Source organism: Salvelinus alpinus, chromosome 1 (genome assembly GCF_045679555.1).
Source record: "Salvelinus alpinus chromosome 1, SLU_Salpinus.1, whole genome shotgun sequence".
Lineage (NCBI taxonomy): Eukaryota > Metazoa > Chordata > Actinopteri > Salmoniformes > Salmonidae > Salvelinus > Salvelinus alpinus.
The window spans coordinates 73600841-73623468 of NC_092086.1; the positions used below are offsets into that span (position 1 = coordinate 73600841).

The 22628-nt window shown below is 40.6% G+C and overlaps 1 protein-coding gene across 1 annotated transcript; it reads right to left on the reverse strand.

Annotated features, from left to right (window-relative positions):
* Positions 1–242: 242 nt before the first annotated feature.
* On the reverse strand, positions 243–15098 carry LOC139530110 (neutrophil cytosolic factor 1-like). Its single transcript, XM_071326213.1, has 11 exons — positions 14945–15098; positions 14569–14649; positions 14189–14264; positions 10885–11050; positions 9206–9264; positions 8667–8789; positions 7649–7756; positions 5704–5821; positions 5418–5525; positions 3585–3760; positions 243–1421 (listed from the first exon to the last, which is right to left on the reverse strand). Exons 1-11 carry the CDS (start codon positions 15014–15016, stop codon positions 1273–1275), a joined length of 1236 nt encoding a protein of 411 aa, XP_071182314.1. The 5' UTR covers positions 15017–15098; the 3' UTR covers positions 243–1272.
* Between the last annotated feature and the right edge of the window lie 7530 nt (positions 15099–22628).

The following is a 22628-nucleotide window of genomic DNA, read 5'->3' on the forward strand; positions in this document are numbered from 1 at the left end:
GTGTATTAGGATTCCACCTTTCTCCGATATTTTCCTTTTGCATGTTTAATGTCTCATCGGGGGTCATAGTGGGCTTTCTTGTATGCTTCCATGTCTGCGTCCTGTTCTTTGTAAGCGGTAGCTCAAGCCTTTATCTCAGTGCGGATAGTGCCTGTAATCCATGGTTTTTGGTTTGGATGCATTCATATAGTCACTGAGGGGACATGGTCGCTAACGATGAAATAGCAGACTGCACAAAATCATTTCGGAATATATTATTTATTTTGTAGGTTACAAATAGCTTATTTCAACAAACAAATAAAGAAGCTTATATTCCAAAAACTGCATATGGCGTCGCAAACACATTTACTAACCACACACTTTATAAAAAAGTAACAGAGAAAATGGACACTTAAAAATTTGAAATACACCTGTGTCATTTTAGGGTAACTTATTGTATACTGAACAAAAATACAAACACAACATGTAAAGTGCTGGTCACATGTTTCATGACCTGAAATAAAAGATCCCTGAAATTGTGATGGGACAATAAAAAGCCACTCTAAAATGTGCTGAGGGAGCGTGCAATTGGCATGCTGACTGCAGGAATGTCCACCAGAGCTGTTTCCAGATAATTGAATGTTCATTTCTCTACCATATGCTGCCTTCAGCGTCATTTTGGAAAATTTGTCAGTATGTCCAACCGGCCTCAACCACAGACTACTTGTAACCATGCCAGCCCAGGACCTCCACATCTTCACCTGCGGGATTGTCTGAGACAAGTCACCCGAACAGCTGATGAAACTGAAGTGTATTTCTGTCTATAATAAAGCCTTTTTGTGAGGAAAACTCATTCTGTTTGGCTGGGCCAGGCTCCCTAGATAAGGGCCTGATGAATGTATTTAAATTAACTGATTTCCTTCTATGAACTGTAACTGAAATGAACTATGAACTGTCATTGAAATTGTTGCATTTATATTTTTGTTCAGTATACATAAAGAAAACAGATATGAAAATAAAAGGTGACATTCTGTACTGTCGCGTCATATTTCTATAGCCAAATTAAATGTTTTTGCTTTAATGTCCAAATAAATATGTAGAGGAGTGTACATTTACATTTCACTATTGTTTTACTTTCTCCAAGCAGTTAGTTAGTCCTAAGTGGTTACATTTAGAACAAAATGCAAAGTGCCCTCTATGGTACACATGGTTGGCTTTATCTGCTGATCAGTTTGTATTGCACACATTAACCCATCTTTCCTTGCATTGCATTACTGACACAAAGTTTAAAGCTCAGTTCGACTTGCGGACGCTGACTTTTTTGCAGGTGTTCTCCGTGCAGCGCTCCATGATGAGTTCAGGACTGGGCCGAGGGGGGATGAGGGGAGCCCCTTTCTTCAGCTCGCCCCCTGGACTAGAGCCTGCTGGCTTTGGGAGGTTGTCTGAAAGTCAATCGGTAGAAAACTATGAAGGCCTTATTTTAGAAACGGTCATTGTAATTGGTAAAAGGTTAAAAAAAAAAATATGAGAACTATAACAGTTGGACAATGGATGAAGATACTCCAAACGTTTGAATTCCCATCAGATATTGATTGAATTATAGCACACACAACATTGTACTGGCAGAGACAAATAATTAAAGGGGTCTGAACTGGCTGATTTCGCCTCGGTTTTCCGCCCCTCCTCGTTAAGAAATGCAGCTGAAAAGACAAGATTTGCATCTTGGAGGTGTGCTTTGATGTGGGTGTGTTTCTTGTGGGTTTTTTCTCACATGGGAAGCATTTGTACATTCACTCTGGCAAAACTTCAACACAGTTAGTCACTCACCCGTCTATAACGTGAAAACAGTCTGCTAGGGAGAGTAAAGAGGTCAGAGTGATGTTCTCTCATTTGTGTCAAGAGGTAGCTAGCAAGCTAGCCAACTGTAGCCAATTAGTTGTAGCCTGTGTGCGACTGTGGCAAACTTTGTTTGATGTTGGATATCTCTATTGGGCTAACTTCATAACGGTCAGTGTGCGTTCCGAGCAGGTTCAGAGAGAGAACTTATGAATGATCACCCAAATTACACGGAGAGACGCCCGTCAACAGCATGACATTTGTGTTTGAGAGTAGGGAGTGTCAATTCACATACGCTGTGTAGCGCATGCCAACTTTATTGCCATGAATATCCATAATAAACAGTTGTATTTATGTTCGCTATTTAGCCCCTGGGAATGACTGTTGTGTGTTCCTTTTGACTCACCTTAGAGGTCCTATGGGAGACACCGTACCTGCCTGGGCTAAACAAAACGCGAAGAGAGTTGTAGCTAATAAACCCAAACAGACGGAAGTTGCTTTTATTTCAGCGCATTTCATTTGTTAACTGCTCATAAAACACTCGCCAAAATAATTATTTAATCTCTTTTTGGTAATGTAAGTGTCGAGATGCTGCGTTAAATCCCGACCAGGAGTTAGCGTTCTTATAGGGTAATGTGGGTCTACTGGGGGTAGGGATGAAAAAGTCTGCGATTTACATCCATTCAAATTATTCCAAGTTTGCCTTGTTCAATCTCGTTAATTCTCTTAAACTAAATACCGTGACTGTAGCTGGGAATGTTGTTTGAAATGTCCGATATATCATAATTTGGCTGATATCATTAACCTACTGCATGCCAAATTTAAAAAAAAATGCTGTGTGCAGGGTATGCTACTACCATGCTAACACTCATTAAGACAGACTGGCAGGATAGCTAGCCATCGCAAGAGTTGACTGGTGACGATGATATGAATATTCATCACAACATTTCGACGGCATCAATAAAATAAAATAAATTGTTAATTATTAAAACGATTGTGTCGTTGTTGCTTGAATTCAGGTGAAGTTGAACTGTTAGATTGGTGCGTACCCCAGTCCCGGATGAGTAGTGTCCCCTTATAGATGTAACAGAAAACCAATGTATTCCATTAAGCCCATTTGAGTCATTACCGGAGTCTTTGAAAGGTCATTACAAACATCTTCGCGGTTGTAATGTTAACATAAAAAACGAATGGCACAAGTGAGAGTAGGAAAGAGTAACAAGAGTAAAATGAAAGCAATCAATCCAGTGAAATTTAAGTGACAAGTGGAATTTGCACCCCTCAAACACAGGAAACTGTTTTCAGAAAAGGAGAAATCCTCAGGTGATCGGGGCATGCGCATTGCTGCTTTTATGGAGACAATATACAGCTTTGCTGTCTGATTGAAGGCTTTTACTGTGGGAGCAAGCCATAGCCAATACTACCCCACCGGACCTGGCTTCAAATAGTATCTGTATTCTTTCAAACTCTTAGCAGTGTTTGCTTGAGCTCAATCAATCTATCAAATTTTATAAAGTCCTTTTTACATCAGCAGTTGTCACTGCTGCTTTACAGCTGAGCTGTAAAGGAGTGCCTGGAGCTGAGCTTGCCTAGAGTGCTACATAAACGGGGTTTGAACTTTTGGGACTATTTCATTGGTTCCATTCTGCATTCCAGGCAAGCTCAATAAAGGTTTGAAAGAAAACAAATACAGCAATATTTGAACCCAGGTCTGCCCCAATATGATTTCATACAGTATAAAAATGGCTGCCTGCATCAAAATGGTGTACCTCCGTTCTTCCTCTCCTGCAGGGGAGACTGTCTGGCATCATTAGAGGTCTTCCTGGGCTGATTGGGCCAGTCGCCTTTCTGCAGCAGGAAGCGGCGACTGTTCCTGCGGTACGTGTTCTGGCTGATGCCCTTGCGCCCTTTACCGTGAATACTCTGGGCATTGCGGATTGTAGACCTGAAAGCCAAGAGGAGATATATGTCAAAAGAGGAAAAGAGAAGTTAAAACAAACCATTAAAAAGTATCAATATTTTATTTAACCATTATTTTGACAGGGAGTCAATTCCAAGACCAAAGTCTCTTTTCCAGATGAGCCCTGTTTAGCACAACAATACATATAAAAATACAATATACACATTAAACTACGCATCCATATAAACTTTGATATACACGTTATTATACACAACAATACATGAAAAGCAAAAAAAAGCATTCTTCAGTAAAAAGATCTGAAATGCCTTAGAGGTACCAATTCCTCCAATGTTAAAGTATATTGGAGATCATTCCACATGTAAGGTGCAAGAAAACTAAAAGCAGATCTACCCAACTCTCCAGAGTTAGCCATCCCTAAGACCGGGTCTGATAGCTCATACGTCCAGCGGGGTAAAGTAAAAATAATTTGAAGTACTAAAGTTTTTTTGGGGGTGGGGGTATCTGTACTTTATTTATATTTTTGACTTTTACTTCCACATTCCTAAAGAAGATATGTACTTTTTTACTTCCATACATTTTCACTGAGATCCAAAAGTACTCGTTACATTTCGAACGCTAAGGCAGGACAGCAATATGGTCCAATTCAAGCACCTATCAATATAATGCATCATCCCTACTGCCTCTGATCTGGCGGACTCACTAAACACAAATACTGCGTTTGTAAATGAAGTCTGAGTGTGGGAGTGTGCCCTTGTCTGTCCGTATATATATTTTTAACAATAAAAAATTGTGATGTCTGGCTTGCTTAATATAAGGAATTTGATGTAGAATGTTGTCATGGATCCCTCCGGAACTGTGTCATTACACACACCTGGTCCCAATTCCCACTGACTGTAATTGTATAAATGTGCTCTTTGTTTCACCATTGGGCTGTCAATTATTGTTCCAAAGTCCGTTGATGCGTGTGAGTACCTGTGCTGTGTGTCTTGGCTTTCGTGTCATTGTGGATCGCATGATTACGGGTCTTGTCCCGTGAGTTAATCATTGTTTGCATGTGTTATTTTTGCTCTTTTGTTTTGGGTTTCTACCCTGTGTTTTGTTACGTGTTTGTTTGGTCTTCGTCCCCGTGCCTTTACATGGCACGCTGTAATTTGGGCTGAATAAAAAACCCTATTACGCATTCCTGTACCTGTCTCCTGATCCTTCATGCCAACATGACAAATATACATTGACTCAAGTATGACAATTGAGTACTTTAATTTTAAACCAGATACATTTAGACTTTTATTCAAGTAGTAATTTACTGGGAGACTTTTACTTGAGTCCTTACATACCTTACTTCAAATTAATAATGCAGTAAGGTATGGCGGAAGTTGATGCAGGAGGGCTTTATAAACAAAAAGAGTGCAATGCATCAATCTATGAGACTTCAAAGAGGGCCAGTCTACTTTCTGATACAGAAGGCAGTGATGTGTACTGAACCTATCGCCCGTAAAAAAGGGTAGTGCACTATGATAACATTCGTCCAATGGCTTCAATACAATAAGAAGCCCATTTGAATTCTTAATTTCTTAACTCAGTAAAGACAAGGTCTTTGTCGGAGTTTCTATGCTTTTATAACTTTGTCTTTATCCATAGAGGATGTCATCCAAAATAAATGTCCAGGGGTTTGTAGGCCTACCGTCTGGGTGGTGGTGTCTGTCTTCTAATCACGTTCTCCTCCATCTCCTTCTTCTCTCCAGTTTTGTGGAGAAACATGGAGGGGAAGTGTCCTGTCTCCTCTCCTTTCCTATTCAAGACGAGACGCACCCAAAAAGCACTTAGAAAGACTGTGTGTGTGTGGCTATATGATACAACAGTAGCAAATATGTAAGCTACTACTGATCCACACAGCTGCCTGCCTGTGGTCCGAACTTATTACAGAGATGAATAGAGAGCAGGGAAGAGTACAGAATCAGCCTACATACCTGACCACCCACCATCCATCCAGCAGCTTGTGAATGACCTCAATAGTTTCCCCAGTCTCCAGAGTTAGCTCATCATCTTGTGCTGCATTGTAGGCTTTGGTGGTGATATAGAGTTCTCCTGTGGGGACAAACACACATGGAATTATGAGCTCAAACTCAAAGCACTTTCGTACCACCAAGAGCAGTGGATCCCAATCCAAAGAAAAACAACCTCCAGCTGCGTACACCCTCTAGCACCAGAGTCAGCGCACTCTCAAATGTTTTTTTGCCATCATTGTAAGCCTGCCACACACACACTATACCATATGTTTAATAAATGTAAGAATGAGTGTGAGTTTGTCACAACCTGGCTCGTGGGAAATGACAAAGAGCTCTTATAGGACCAGGGCACAAATAATAATAAATATGTTTTCTCTTTATTTAACCATCTTACATATAAAACTTTATTTGTTCATTGAAAATTGTGAATAACTCACCGCAGGTTAATTTAATGAGAAGGGTGTGCTTGAAAGGATGCACATAACTGCAATGTTGGGTTGTATTGGAGAGAGTCTCAGTCTTAAATAATTTTCCACACAGTCTGTGCCTGTACTTAATTTTCATGCTAGTGAGTGCCGGGAATCCTCTCTCACATTGGTAAGTGGTTGCAAAGGGCATCAGTGTCTTAACAGCGCGATTTGCCAAGGCAGGATACTCTGAGTGCAGCCCAATTCAAAAATCTGGCAGTGGCTTCTGATTAAATAAGTGGACCCGGAGGCAGGGCATGAAAGGGATAAAGAATCCTGCGTGTGTCATCGATTTCGGGAAAGTACCTGCGTATTTGCGCATCCAACTTACTCAGGTGCTTCGCTATATCACATTTGACATTGTCCGTAAGCTTGAGTTCATTTGCACAGAAAAAATCATACAATGATGGAAAGACCTGTGTGTTGTCCTCGTTAATGCAGACAGAGAAGAGCTCCAACTTCTTAATCATAGCCTCAATTTTGTGCCGCACATTGAATATAGTCGCGGAGAGTCAGGCAAGAAGAATCACCCAGATAGGCTAGTTGTGTGAGAAATTAGTCATGCAAGCGGTCAGACAAGTGAAAATTATGGTCAGTAAAGATAACTTTAAGCTCATCTCTCTATTAAAAAAACCATGTCAATACTTTGCCCCTTGATAACCAGCGCATTTCTGCATGTTATAAAAGCGTTACATGCCCGTATCATTGCATAGTGCAGAAAATACATTAGAGTTCAGGGGCCTTGCTTTAACAAAGTTAATCATTTTCATTGTAGTGTCCAAAATGTATTTCAAGCTGTCAGGCATTCCCTTGGCAGCAAGAGCCTCTTGGCAGTGTACCCAAGTGGTGTTGGGAGCAACTGCTTGCACGCGCCGTACCACTCCACTCTGTCTCCCTGTTATGGCTTTTGCGCCATCAGTACAGATACCAACACGAGCAGCAGCTACAGAGAGTAACGGTTAATGTGATTGGATGTTAATTATTTGACTAGGCTACCTGTATTTGACAATGCGTTGTTATTTTGCTGAACACTAGATGGTTTAATTTTATTTTTGGCAGTGAAAGGAGGCTAATCAGGCGAGAAAGAAAAACTCACACAAATATATAGCCCCGTTGGAAAATAAAATTAACTATTTGAAAATGTGAAGATAAAAAAAAAATGTGAATCACATTTTTATTTGGCGTACCCCTAACGACATTGCTTGGGAATACCTGACCTAGAGGAAAGGCTTCACTAGCTTCTCAAAGTTTGTTTAGAATTAGGTTAATATTATACAGACAGCCAACACAAAACCTAACAAACACATCACCTGTGACCTCACTGAAAATAGTGTCACATAGATATTAGATACAAATATAAATCAAAAAATGTAGATTGGTCACCACTAGCCTCCCTTGCTCTTATTTTAGTTAGAGCCCTAGTAGGTGGTGAGACTTGCCTGCATAGTTGGGATCAGCTTCTTCAGGCTCCTCTGGTCCATCAAGGGGCTCCAGGTAAGAGGCGGGCACCCAGCCCCGCTTGGTATCACACTGGCAGAACCACCAACCTGCCATGGTAGAGGGGTCAAAGGTCAAGTGAGCACTAAGCACAGAAACCATGTTCAGTAGGGCATGCAATGGTAAACATTTCAAAACGAAAATATGTGTTTCTTATTGGGTCGGAGGTACTCTCTCCCTGTGTCAGTCGGTTGTCTTTTGTTTCGTGCCTACTTAACACGACCCAGAAGGAGCAGCAGTTGATTCATCAGGAATACCTGAGGGATAACTAGAGCCTTTTCTCAATAGGATTTGCTCAACTCCTCCGTCCTGTCGCCTCTTTTTGAAAAATGTCAAAGGTAATCGAAGAGAGGCGGCGAGGAGACGGAACTTGGCCGAAAATGCGCTTGTATGAAATTGGACTCCTTCTCCACTCGTGCGTCATCAGGCAAATTACACTTACAGGGGTGGACCCCAAAACAATCGTGTAAAGTAATAAAAACGAATGAAGTTAGTTGTGCAACACATTTTATAGATAAAACGATAAGTAGAATATTGTTTTTAAACGTGTGCATGCTTTTCTCTTCTGACAAATTAAAAACTATTCCGCAAAGGACTTAGGTAGGATGCACATGACTATCCTCAATGAAAGGTGGCTATCGAGGAGGGGAGGACACTAACAAATTGACATCTCCTTGATCACTTATCGGTTTCCGGGTCACGGAGAAGAGAAGGTGGAGGACAGACTTATTCCCAAATGAGAAAAGGCCCATGTTGCATCCAGTTCACATTGTCACATGCACACTTTTGTGCCTATTATTTCATGGTAAATGTCAAATGTTAATGCTTGGTGTTGCCATCTAGTGTACACACTAGTGAATACACCACCCTGATATTAGAGCAACTGTATTTTAAGATGGCTTCTGTTCTGACTGGGACCAATCACTTGGGTCAGTGATGTTGGGTCTTATTGTCACTCACCGTTTGGACTTTTCTCCACAATCTCCACTAAGTCTCCAGTAAGAAGGTTGATCTCATACTTGGAGGTCTTGCTGTAGTCAGAGATCACCCTGTAGCTTTCCAATATGATGGGGCCAGAGATTTCTGAACAGATGACAAAAATGACAATGACAATCTGCAGTAGCTACATCCATATTTGGACCTATACATTAATGATGTGTAGCCATAGATTCTTGAAGAATATAACTTATAAAGGTATCATAAGCTTAGTTCAACTGACGTACTCCATCAGAACCCAAAATATAAGCTTGTTTTACTCCGGTCCTTGTATCCATAGCTCTGTATGAATTTGAGAGTGGTTACATTTCTCCAGCCCTATACCTCAGCTTTTTACTGAAACAGGGGCTTTGTTATTGCTTCAACTGCTGATTGTCACTTTAAATCACTATGGTAGATCTCTTTATAACAGGACTATAGCCCATATTCCCTCACAAGTTTGGCTGGAAAAGTGTTTCTATTAGTGGGTTTATAAAAGGGTAAAGACTAAGACAGGGTCTTACCAGAAGTGCTGCCTCTGGCGTTGTCCGTGGACATCACAATGGTCTCATTTCTTTTGAATCTACAGGGGAAACATGGAGAACTCACTCATTATTCTACACTGAGTGGACAAAACATCTTTCCATGACGTAGACTGACCAGGTGAATCCAGGTGGAAGCTATGATCCCCTAGTAGTTGCCAGGCACACTGGTCTGAGTGTGTCAAGAACTGCAATGCTGCTTGGTTTTTCACACTCAACAGTTTCTTGTGTGTCTCAAGAATGGTCCACCACCCAAAGGACATCCAGGCAACTTAACACAACTGTGGGAAGCATTAGAGTCAACATGGGGCAGCATCCCTGTGGAACACTTTCGACACCTTGTAGAGTCCATGCTCTGACAAATTGAGGCTGTTCTGATGGCAAAAGGGGATGCAACTCAATATTAGGAAGGTGTTTCTAATGTTTTGCAAACTCAGGGTATATCAATCCAGAAGCAAAGGTAACACAAAGGCTGAGTTTCATTCCCTCGTTCATTTTCATTCAAGGATCTGATACAACTGGGTAGGCGTAAGCAATAACGCCACCTAGTTATCACCATATTGCTTTTCCCCCATCCAGTCCTATCAGATCTGGGAAGGGGAGTGAACATCTTCCTATCCTTGTAGTGTGGTCCGACATTCTATGTACTCCCGTGCCACATGAAGATTGTAACATGTCGTGTCATGTTACCAAAAGGTGCACATTGGTCTAAAATAAGACTACACCCAGCGCACGCACCCGTGTAGATCTAAGCAGGTTAAATGTGTGGAAACCTTAAAGTCGATTGACGCGCTGGCACGTCACACGGTGATGTAATTTTAAATAGCTCCCTGTATGTTTATGCTAGAGACTTACGCCATACCCACACCGGCTGCGCGCGTGCGCTACCGTGCGCAAATAGATTTCCCCCCCCACACCAAATGTGATCACGACACGTAGGTTAAAATATCAAAACAAACTCTGAACCAATGATATTAATTTGGGGACAGGTCGAAAAGATTTAACATTCATGGTAATTTAGCTAGCTAGCTTGCTGTTGCTAGCCAATTTGTCCTGGGATATAAATGTTGAGTTGTTATTTTACCTGAAATGCACAAGGTCCTCTACTCCGACAATTAATCCACACATAAAACGGTCAACCGAATCGTTTCTAGTCATCTCCCTTCCTTCCAGGCTTTTTCTTCTTTGGACTTTATATGACGATTGGCATAACTTTCATAGTATTACCATGACAACAACTTTCCTCAGTTCGTCTTTCATTCACCCATGTGGGTGTAACCAATGAGATGGCACGTGGGTATTTGCTTCTATAAACCAATGAGGAGATGGGAGAGGCAGGACCTGCAGCGCGTTCTGCGCCACAAATAGAAGCAACTTCTATTTTAGCGCCTGGCAACGCAGACGCGCCTTGGCACGAGCGAGCAGTGTGGGTGCAATGATTGAATAACAGGTACTGTATGTGTAAATTCATTTTGCAACGCGAGCGGTGTGGTCATACATGGCTGGAGGGAGTTTACACCATGTTCCTCACACCAGTCCATTCCTTTTAAATCCATGTAGGGGAGTCTACGAGTGCACACTTCAGGAGAAGGGTAAAGAGTCATAATGTAGCCACAGTGTTTACAGATTAGTAGTGAGACATTGCTTGTTGTTGTACTTACGGCTGTTGAGCAGGTGGGTTCTCGTCCTCCGGTCGGACCTTGAAGAAGTTGCATACCAGCTGGCAGCGTGATATCTTGGGGGGCAGGTTGATGAGAGAGTGACAGTATTCAGCCAGAGTGCTCTGCCTGGTCTCGGTGCTCTTTTGGCTGTCCAACCATTTTGGAGCTGAGGATAGGAGGGACAGAAGGAAAATAAAAAAAATTGCAGGTCAATTAAAATGGAATATTCAAAATAGCACACTACAGTGTTGGATGTAGATGTTATATGTTTATCTCTGAAAAGGTGGACCTTTGCGTTGGACAAGGAAATAAACACATATTGCAGTTTCCTCTTAATGTATGTATCACACTGTCATTAAAGCTACTTGTAAAAAATATATATTTTACCTTTATTTAACTAGGCAAGTCAGTTAAGAACAAATTCGTATTTTCAATGACAGCCTAGGAACAGTGGGTTAACTGCCTTGTTCAGGGGCAGAATGACACATTATTATTTATTTTTTTGCCTGTCCACGACCATTCTCTTCCCTACCCCTTTTGGATTATTAATAAATATCAAAGACACAAACCATCTGCCTCTTGTGTCTGCATCTGGGTCTCGTCTTGCGCCCTTATACACCTTCCAAATTAGCCAAATCCAGTCAATACATCATATTGGTTAGAGTAAAATCTTCATAGGTATTCTTATTTTCTGGGGAAGATTCTGGTATTACATAGTACTTTGAGGTTTGTTCACAACTTCTGCTTCCCCATGTTGTATCAACACAAGCTTAACCACTTGAGCCCTGTTGAGGGTCCTTGTTGTGTAAGTTCAGTGGTTCCCAAACTTTTTACAGTCCCGTACCCCTACAAACATTCAACCTCCAGCTGCGTACCCCCTCTATCATCATGGTCAGCGCACTCTCAAATGTTGTTTTTTTGCCATCATTATAAGCTTGCCACACACACACTATACGATACATTTATTAAACATAAGAATGAGTGTGAGTTTTTGTCACAACCCGGCTCGTGGGAAGTGACAAAAAGCTCTTATAGGACCAGGGCACAAATAATAATATAATAATAATAAATCATTTTGCTCTTTATTTAACCATCTTACATATAAAATCTTATTTGTTCATCGAAAATTGTGAATGACTCACCACAGGTTAATGAGAAGGGTACGCTTGAAAGGATGCACATAACTGCAATGTTGGGTTGTATTGGAAAGAGTCTCAGTCTTAAATAATTTTCAACACACAGTCTGTGCCTGTATTTAATTTTCATGCTAGTGAGAGCCGGGAATCCACTCTCACATAGGTACGTGGTTGCAAAGGGGCAAAGGGCATCAGTGTCTTAACAGCCGATTTGCCAAGGCAGGATATTTCTGATATCAGAAATCTGGCAGTGGCTTCTGATTAAATTACATTTTCACAGAACCACTTGTTGCAATTTCGATGAGCCTCTTTTGTTCAGATATTGGTAAGTGGACTGGAGGCAGGGCATGAAAGGGATAAAGAATCCAGTTGTTTGTGTCATCGATTTCGGGAAAGTACCTGCGTATTTGCGCATCCAACTCACTAAGGTTCTTCGCTATATCACATTTGACATTGTCCATAAGCTTGAGTTCATTTGCACACAAACAATCATACAATGATGGAAAGACCTGTGTGTTGTCCTTGTTAATGCAGACAGAGTACAGCTCCAACTTCTTAATCATAGCCTCAATTTTGTGCAGCACACTGAATATAGTTGCGGAGAGTCCCTTTAATCCTAGATTCAGATCATCCAGGCAAGAAAAAACATCACCCAGATAGGCCAGTCGTGTGAGAAACTAGTCATAATGCAAGCGGTCAGACAAGTGAAAATTATGGTCAGTAAAGAAAACTTCAAGCTCATCTCTCAATTTCAAAAAACGTGTCAATACTTTGCCCCTTGATAACCAGCACATTTCTGTATGTTATGAAAGCGTTACATGGTCGCTGCCCATATCATTGCATAGTGCAGAAAATACATGAGAGTTCAGGGGCCTTGCTTTAACAAAGTTAACCATTTTCACTGTAGTGTCCAAAATGTCTTTCAAGCAGTCAGGCATTCCCTTGGCAGCAAGAGCCTCTCGTGAATGCTGCGGTGTACCCAAGTGGCGTCGGGAGCAACTGCTTGCACGCGCGGTACCACCCCACTATGTCCCTCTGTCATGGCTTTTGCACCATCAGTACAGATACCAACATGAACAGCAGCTACGTTTGGGTACATACGGACCGTTAGTGGAATTCCTGTGAGAGAGTAACGGTTAATGTGATTGGATGTTAATTATTTGACTAGGCTACCTGTATTTGACATTGTGTTCTTATTTTGCTGGACAGTATATGGTGTCATTAATTTTGGCAATGAAAGGAGGCTAATCAGGCGAGAGAAAAAAACTCACCATAGCCCCGTTGGAAAATATAAAGGGACTGTTTGAAAAAAAAAAATGTTTTAAATGTGAATCACATTTTTATTTGGCGTACCCCCGACGGCATTCCCCAGTTTGGGAATAACTGTGTTAGTTAATTTAGCTTTCGTACTAAATAATCACTAGTGGTCACAGCCTTTGGATTAAAAATATGCTTTCTTTAGTGAGAACTGAAAGTGCAAACTGTTTAACAAAAAGCAAAAGTGTAAAATATGTAATACACATACAGAATCCCGACCAATCAGTTTTTAACTGTACAGCACAACAATTGAAGTTATTAATATACTATATAACTATTTAGACTGCATAAGAATAAGATACACTGTAATTTAAAGAATATATTTTTTATAAATAATTGATGCTTAAATTCAATTCTAGATGAAAAAAAATATATTGAATAAGGTTATTTTCCAAAAAATATTAAAACGAGACAGGATGCTATGGTTTACTGATAAGCATTTATATATAAGCATTTATACAAAAAAAGAGAAGTACATTTGTCACATCTGGATAGCAGCAGCAGGTGTTTCCTTATGTAAAGCATTGACTGACAACAAGCACTACCTAGTCTGTTCACCCAAGTGCATACAACACCTACACTTTTTTTGTTTTCAAATGAAGCAAAAAGGCAAAGGATACTAGAATTACAACATCACTGCTATAGTAAATTGTCGAGAGATCAATACTTTCTTTATCCATGATTTTCCATGATCTAGGTGCTCAATGCCCTTTACATGGTAAGGTGGAAATTCACCTCATCCACCACCAATGTGGTGCACAGCAACCATTTGTGCCAGAACGCCAGAACGCTAACCACACAACAGTTATCATTGTGGATAGGTAAGCCATAGAGCAGATACATGTCCTTACCTGGTAATGCAGGGATGATCCTGTCTTTCTTATCGATGTCACCAGCCTCAATTGGGAACATCTCCTTTAGGGATTTCTATAACCCAGACACATTATCAACTAACTGCAGATCAGTGGGGGTAGTAGGGAGGCAGTTATTCATCATGGATTTCTATAGCCCAGGCAGACAGGCACCATATCAACTGACTGCAGATCAGTGGGGCTAATAGTAAGGCAGGCATTTCACAGCCTTTATCTATATTACGAGCTTTCAGTTATTGAGGTAGCAATGAAATCCCTTCGCCTGCTATTTTCATACAGACAAACACTACACATACACAGTTGTCCAACCTTTCTACTTTTTGCCTCCAGGCTATTAAATTATGTGAGCAGAGACTCACATGAAATGTGTAGATCTCCGGATACCCTCTATAGATCAACTTCTCAGACAGGTTGTTCCATTTCACCATCAGCATGTAGACCTTTGAGAAAGTAGTCAAAAAGATAAGTGAAGAACCATCAAATCCTCTACAGCTATTTTGCAGGATTAAAATGGTATGAAAGCAATTGAATGTTAACTAATAAACCTGGTCATTATAGTTTTTTAAGCAATTGTCTTTACTATTAAAGAAGAGACTCGGACTAATACGCACTTTGAATAGAGAATCTCCATTGAGCATGACTAGGCTTAATCTATGTCTGGGAAAACAACCTCATGCATTAACCTTCACTGAACAATTTGGTATTTTGGTCAACAATGATCAAACTCAAACTCACATAGTGCTGACTGGGGAAGAAGCGTTTCTCAAAGCCCAGAAACTCCACATGCCTGACATAGGTTTCCTCCATTGTAAGATGCAGAAGAGTAATGATCAAGTCCACAAATGTGCCGAGTGAAAAGTGAAAAGGGAAGGGCTTTTATAGCAACAGTGTGCACTCAGAAAGCAGCCAGCCCCTGTAGTAGGAGGTCCCCAACAGATACCTTGGGTTCCTCACGTAGCTATCACTGGTCATTTAATGAGAAATGGAAATAACTTTGGTTGCATATAGATCCTTTCAATTGCATCATCCACAAGTTCATTGGGTCAATTCATAATTTCGAAGCTGTTTCCTTAATGAATCATCCATGAGTTCAGAGTTCATTCAAAGGCCATCATCTCAAAGCTATTTCCTTTATTTAAGTTATAAAGCTGTCATAGTCAAGAATAGATACAGTGCATTTCACAACATACTCACAGATAACATTTGATTCAAATAAATAAACAGATCACTAAGGGTCTTGTTGTTGTTGTGGTTATAGATCTGTATGCTCTGTAGAAAGTTACATGTCTCACTTATTGGGTTAATGATTCAGAAAGTGTTCATACCCCTCGACTTATTCCACATTTTGTTGTGTTACAGCCTGAATTCAAAATTGATTAAATATATGTTTTTCTTACCCATCTACACACAATAGCCCATAATAACAAAGTGAAAACATGTTTCACACTCCTGAGTCAAAACTTTGAAGAAGCACCTTTGGCATCGATTATAGAGTCTTTCTGGGTAAGTCTCTAAGAGCTTTCCACAATTGGATTGTGTGACATTTGCTCATTATTCTTTTCAAAATACTTCAAGCTCTGTCAAATTAGTTGCTAGAGCATTTCCAGGTCTTGCCATAGATTTTCAAGTAGATTGAAGTCAAACTGTAACTCAGCCACTCAGAAACATTCACTGTCTTCTTGGTAAGCAACTCCAGTGTAGATTTGGCCTTGTGTTTTAGGTTATTGTCCTGCTAAAAGGTGAATTAATCTCCAGGTGTCTGGTGGAAAGCAGACTGAACCAAGTTTTCCTCTAGGATTTTGCCTGTTCTTAGCTCCATTCTGTAAAAATGTTTACCTAAAAAACTCCCCAGTCCTTAACGATTATAAGCAGACCCATACCATAACATGATGCAGCCACCACTATGCTTTAAAATATGGAGAGTGGTAGACAGTAATGTGTTGTATTGGATTTGCCCAAAACATAACACTTTGTTGTCACGATGTTCGTAGTAATGATCGGACCAAGGCGCAGCGTACGTTGAGTTCCACATAATTTTAATGAAAGTGAAACTTAAGCAAATACAAAAAACAAAATAAAGAACCAACGAACCGTGATGACAATGCAGTGCTAAACAGGCAACTACACAGAAACAAGATTCCACAATCTAAGGTGGGAAAAAGGGCTGCCTAAGTATGATCCCCAATCAGAGACAATGATAAACAGCTGCCTCTGATTGGGAACCATACTAGGCCAATAAAGAAATAGAAACATAGATTTGCCCACCCAAGTCACACCCTGACCTAACCAAATAGAGAATAGAAAAGGCTCTCTAAGGTCAGGGCGTGACACTTTGTATTCAGGAAAAAAAATGTTTTGCTTTGCCACATGTTTTGCTGTATTACTTTAGTGCCTTGTTGCAAATAGGATGCATGTTTTGGAATATTTTTATTCTGTACAGGCTTCCTTCTTTTCCCTTTGTCAATAAGATTAGTTTATTGGAGTAACTACAATGTTGTTGATCCATCCTCAGTTTTCTCCTATCACAGCCATTAAACTCCCATTAAATATTTAAAGTCACCATTGGCCTCATGGTGAAATCCCTGAGCGGTTTCCTTCCTCTCTGGCAACTGAGTTAAGAAGGATGTCTGTATCTTTGTAGTGACTGGGTGTATTGATACACCATCCAAAGTGTAATTAATAAGTTCAACATGCTCAAAGGGATATTCAATGTTTTTTACCTATCTCCCAATAAATCTTACGGACTCTCTAAATACGTTTGTAAATTATGTTCGTGTTTGAGTGTGCCCCTGGCTATCCGTCCGTAAAAAAAAATATAATAATAGTGCCGTCTGGTTTGCTTAATATAAGGAATTTGAAATGGTTTATACTTTTACTTTTGATACTTAAGTACATTTTAGCAATTCCATTTACTTTTGATACTTAAGTATATTTAAAACCAAACACGTTTAGACTTTTACTCAAGTAGTATTTTACTGGGTAACTTTTACTTGAGTCATTTTCTATTAAAAGGTACGTATCTTTACTTTTACTCAAGTATGACAATTTAGTACTTTTTCCACCACTGGTCATAGTAGCACTGAATGTACTTTTATTTTCCTCAATGTTGTTCATAGCAACCTCCTACCACACAAATGTGAGGTTTCACCAGGAGTTTTGCAACACAAAATGTCAGCAAGGCTTGTGATTTCAAAAAGTTTAGTCATTTTATAAAAAGGAACAAAGAAGTCTGTTTGGAAACCCAAACAAACTCCTATTGGCTGTGTGCTTCCTCTTTCAAATATTAGTTGTTGATAGACTAGGTTGGATTTCTGTAGAGAGGGAAGAGACATCCACTCTCAGGATGAATGTGCGGTCCTGTCAGCATTGTTATCAGTAAATGAGACATTGAGAATTGGGTTTTGATACTTAATTTCACAAATTAATGAACTGTAAACAAAAACGGTTTACACTTACAGGATGCAGCAGGATGTTTGGGCAATTAACTTATTTTGAAAGGGTGGTGCAACACACACACACACACACACACACACACACACACACACACACACACACACACACACACACACACACACACACACACACACACACACACACACACACACACACACACACACACACACACACACACGAGGAGTGCTAGCTGGTGAGCCAAAAGGATACACTCAATGCAACCTCCTTCCTCTTTGAATACTTTGAATTCATGTGATGCCCACGTTGTAAAGTCAATTGCAAAACCCTCCCCTATGAACCCATGGCCTACCCACCAGCAGTCCATAACACACAAAATACTAAACTAAACAGCTTTGTTTGGTGTGAAATATCACATCATTGCATATAAACAAATAATACAAATTAAAATAAAGAAAATTGAAGATCTAAGACCTATATGCAATTAATTTTGTTCAAATGTAACATGCTTTGACAACAAAGCAATCACAATAAAAATGTGTATTTTTTAAGAATAGTGGAGTTACACTGGAAAGAATATTGAATTTGTCATTGAATCCGAACTTCTATTCATGGGGGTTTAATCATACGGACTATGATTTAATTTAAAGTACAGACTTTGAACTTATCTTGTTGTGATTATCTTTAGGATAATAGACAGTCTCTAATCAGATAAATGGGATCTGTTTCAATAACAGAAGCTATGAATTAGGCATAGAAACTGGGATGTAGGAGAAGTACAGCAATATACTGTATCTATGCTAATAAAAGTGTGTTTCTTCTTTCACAGTTTGAGACTGGAGTGGAGAAGAGCCCTTGTACATTTAGTACAAATTTTGGTTAAAGCTAATCTTTCTGTCAAAACTACCTTTGTGAGGGCAGTTTCTAAGAAGACACACCCACTAGAATGCCTCTAGGCCTACGCAAAAGATATTGCTGACTTTGTTCATTCAATCTTTTTTTTACACTTCCAGAAAGGTGGCAATAGACAACTACTTTTAAATTGAAGGAAAGTTGTCTGGTACCAGAGGTGTGGACTCGAGTCACATGACTTGGACTCGAGTCACAAATATGATGATTTTAGACTCAAATTGACAAAATCAGAAAAGACTTGCAACTCGACTTTGACTTTAACACCAATGACTCGTGACATAACTTGGACTCCAGCCTTTTGACTCGAACTGACTTGATACCCAAATATAAAAAATGATGCTATTAAAAAAAATGTGCAGCGGATCAACTCTTTATTTAACGGATTACAGTTTGAATCGGACAGCAGCCAATCAAATTGTGCCAGCGGATAAAAAGTTGTGCGTGGCAGTGCAGAGGAACGTGGGAAGGTGAATTCAATCAGAGCCCTTGGAAAGATGATACCCCAAATTATTATTTTCGGATATTTGTATACTATGCTGTAGTCAACAAAAAACGGATTGCAACTTGCAAAACATGCGGGAAGAAAATTACAGACGGAGGAGCAACAACTTCCAACTTTGTTCGACATTTGAAGTTGCACAAAGAATGGCAAGTCGTGGCAAATATAGCCGACAGCTATATGTACAGTGGGGAGAACAAGTATTTGATACACTGCCGATTTTGCAGGTTTTCCTACTTACAAAGCATGTAGAGGTCTGTAATTTTTATCATAGGTACACTTCAACTATGAGAGACGGAATCTAAAACAAAAATCCAGAAAATCACATTGTATGATTTTTAAGTAATTAATTTGCATTTTATTGCATGACATAAGTATTTGATACATCAGAAAAGCAGAACTTAATATTTGGTACAGAAACCTTTGTTTGCAATTACAGAGATCATACGTTTCCTGTAGTTCTTGACTAGGTTTGCACACACTGCAGCAGGGATTTTGGCCCACTCCTCCCTACAGATCTTCTCCAGATCCTTCAGGTTTCGGGGCTGTCGCTGGGCAATACGGACTTTCAGCTCCCTCCAAAGATTTTCTATTGGGTTCAGGTCTGGAGACTGGCTAGGCCACTCCAGGACCTTGAGATGCTTCTTACGGAGCCACTCCTTAGTTGCCATGGCTGTGTGCTTTGTGTCGTTGTCATGCTGGAAGACCCAGCCACGACCCATCTTCAATGCTCTTACTGAGGGAAGGAGGTTGTTGGCCAAGATCTCGCGATACATGGCCCCATCCATCCTCCCCTCAATACGGTGCAGTCGTCCTGTCCCCTTTGCAGAAAAGCATCCCCAAAGAATGATGTTTCCACCTCCATGCTTCACGGTTGGGATGGTGTTCTTGGGGTTGTACTCATACTTCTTCTTCCTCCAAACACGGCGAGTGGAGTTTAGACCAAAAAGCTCTATTTTTGTCTCATCAGACCACATGACCTTCTCCCATTCCTCCTCTGGATCATCCAGATGGTCATTGGCAAACTTCAGACAGGCCTGGACATGCACTGGCTTAAGCAGGGGGACCTTGCGTGCGCTGCAGGATTTTAATCCATGACGGCGTAGTGTGTTACTAATGGTTTTCTTTGAGACTGTGGTCCCAGCTCTCTTCAGGTCATTGACCAGGTCCTGCCGTGTAGTTCTGGGCTGATCCCTCACCTTCCTCATGATCATTGATGCCCCACGAGGTGAAATCTTGCATGGAGCCCCAGACCGAGGGTGATTGACCGTCATCTTGAACTTCTTCCATTTTCTAATAATTGCGCCAACAGTTGTTTCCTTCTCACCAAGCTGCTTGCCTATTGTCCTGTAGCCCATCCCAGCCTTGTGCAGGTCTACAATTTTACCCCTGATGTCCTTACACAGCTCTCTGGTCTTGGCCATTGTGGAGAGGTTGGAATCTGTTTGATTGAGAGTGTGGACAGGTGTCTTTTATACAGGTAACGAGTTCAAACAGGTGCAGTTAATACAGGTAATGAGTGGAGAACAGGAGGGCTTCTTAAAGAAAAACTAACAGGTCTGTGAGAGCCGGAATTCTTACTGGTTGGTAGGTGATCAAATACTTATGTCATGCAATAAAATGCAAATTAATTATTTAAAAATCATACAATGTGATTTTCTGGATTTTTGTTTTAGATTCCGTCTCTCACAGTTGAAGTGTACCTATGATAAAAATTACAGACCTCTACATGCTTTGTAAGTAGGAAAACCTGCAAAATCGGCAGTGTATCAAATACTTGTTCTCCCCACTGTAAGTGTAGCATGTAGGCTAACGTAACGTTAAATCAATGAGCCTCCACACAGTCAGTCAGTGCGGGAACGTGATCATTGCACCCAAGATTGAGCTACAACTGGCTAGGCAGTTGGGCCCTTGAATGAGTTGGTGTGCCCAAACTTTTGACTAGTACTTTATGTTCCTTTTGGCCTCTGCAGAACTCAGTGCATTCATACTTCTTGCGCTTCGTGGAGCAGCGCAGAGCTGTTGATTAGAGCTGTTGTGAAGGAAGATGTCAAGCAAGTGAGTTTGTGTTTATACAGGACCTCCCGCCCCCACCTACTTTCAACCAGTCATGTAAAAAAAAATATGGAGGCGCATAGCGATTCAGTACAGAGCTCAATATGGCCTCTCCATGCCTCTGGAGGCACCGCAATTGCATCACACCCTCCATACAGAGCCTTCGAGCACATTTTCGGATGAAGCATAAATTGGCTTTTAGCGGGGTGGCTCTCCCATAGACACAAATGCATTAGCAGCTGGGTCTGGTCTGCTTAGTTTATTGACTGTATATGAACCAGAAAAAATGTAGGATTGGGATGTCTCTCGCTTCCTCTTCCCACTCTACTTTAACCACAATGACAGGAGAATTGTGGTTATAGAGATACCCAGCCTAAAACCCCAAAGAGAAAGCATTGCAGATGTAGAAGCACAGTGGCTAGGAAACACTCCCTAGAAAGGCAGGAACCTGGGAAGAAACCTTGAGAGGAAACAGGCTCGAGGGGTGACCAGTCCTCTTCTGGCTGTGCCGGGTGGAGATTGTAAGACTCCAGATCATTCTTCAAGATGTTCAAACGTTCATAGATGATAGTAACAGTTATAGCGGGTGCAACACGTCAGAACCTCAGGAGTTAATGTCAATTGGCTTTTCATAGCCGAGCGGTCAGAGGTCGAGACAACAGGTGAGAGAGAGAAATAGAGAAAGGGAGCGAGAGAGGAGGGTTCTGTGGGATCATGGCGTCTGTGACAGCATCAATAGGGCTTCCCATGCTATCTCCATGTTAAAGTAGTACATTTTCTTCTTCTTTTGATGTTTGAAAAAGTGTAAAGTTAATATTGGTGACTTACCACCACATGCAGTGCTGGAGTTGAACCAAATCGTGTCATTCATTTATTGTGGCCACTAGATGGCGGCCATATAGCTTAAAGACATTTACAAACTAGGCAAACCAATTTGAAGAAGACAATGATCTGATCATTGGCTGATCACTGCCAACCCATAAGAATCCCCACCCAGTTGACTACCTTAAAATGGTGAATGCCCTCAATGGTAATGGTCATGCAAAAACGGTTTATTTCCATTTATTGATCTCTATACATCTCTATGGGTAAAAGACTGAAGCATCTGGTCGGGGTTTCCACTTACCACCAAATATAGTGGTGAGAGGAAATCCAGTGACAGGCAGAGAAGACGGAGCATAATAAAACTTGGTTGGCATTCGGCATTTCTCATGGATGTTTCGGATCTCAAGACAGTTTTCTATTCTCAAAACTAAAATCTTTAACAAGATAGTTCACCTAAATTACAAAAAGACACATTGGTTTCCTTACCATGTAAGCAGCTCTATTGACAAGGTATGAAGGCAATACTGTTTCCAAATGCTAACGATTTTGCATTTGTGGCACAAATCCCATTCAAGTTATGGTATCCATATTAGCATTTTTTGGTAGTTGATGCGCAAAAAATGCTAATATCGGTACCATGACTTTCTTTTGTTTAAATATGCTTGATAATTATATTTTTTTGTGTTGAAGTGATCCTTGTATGAGCCATGTTCCAAA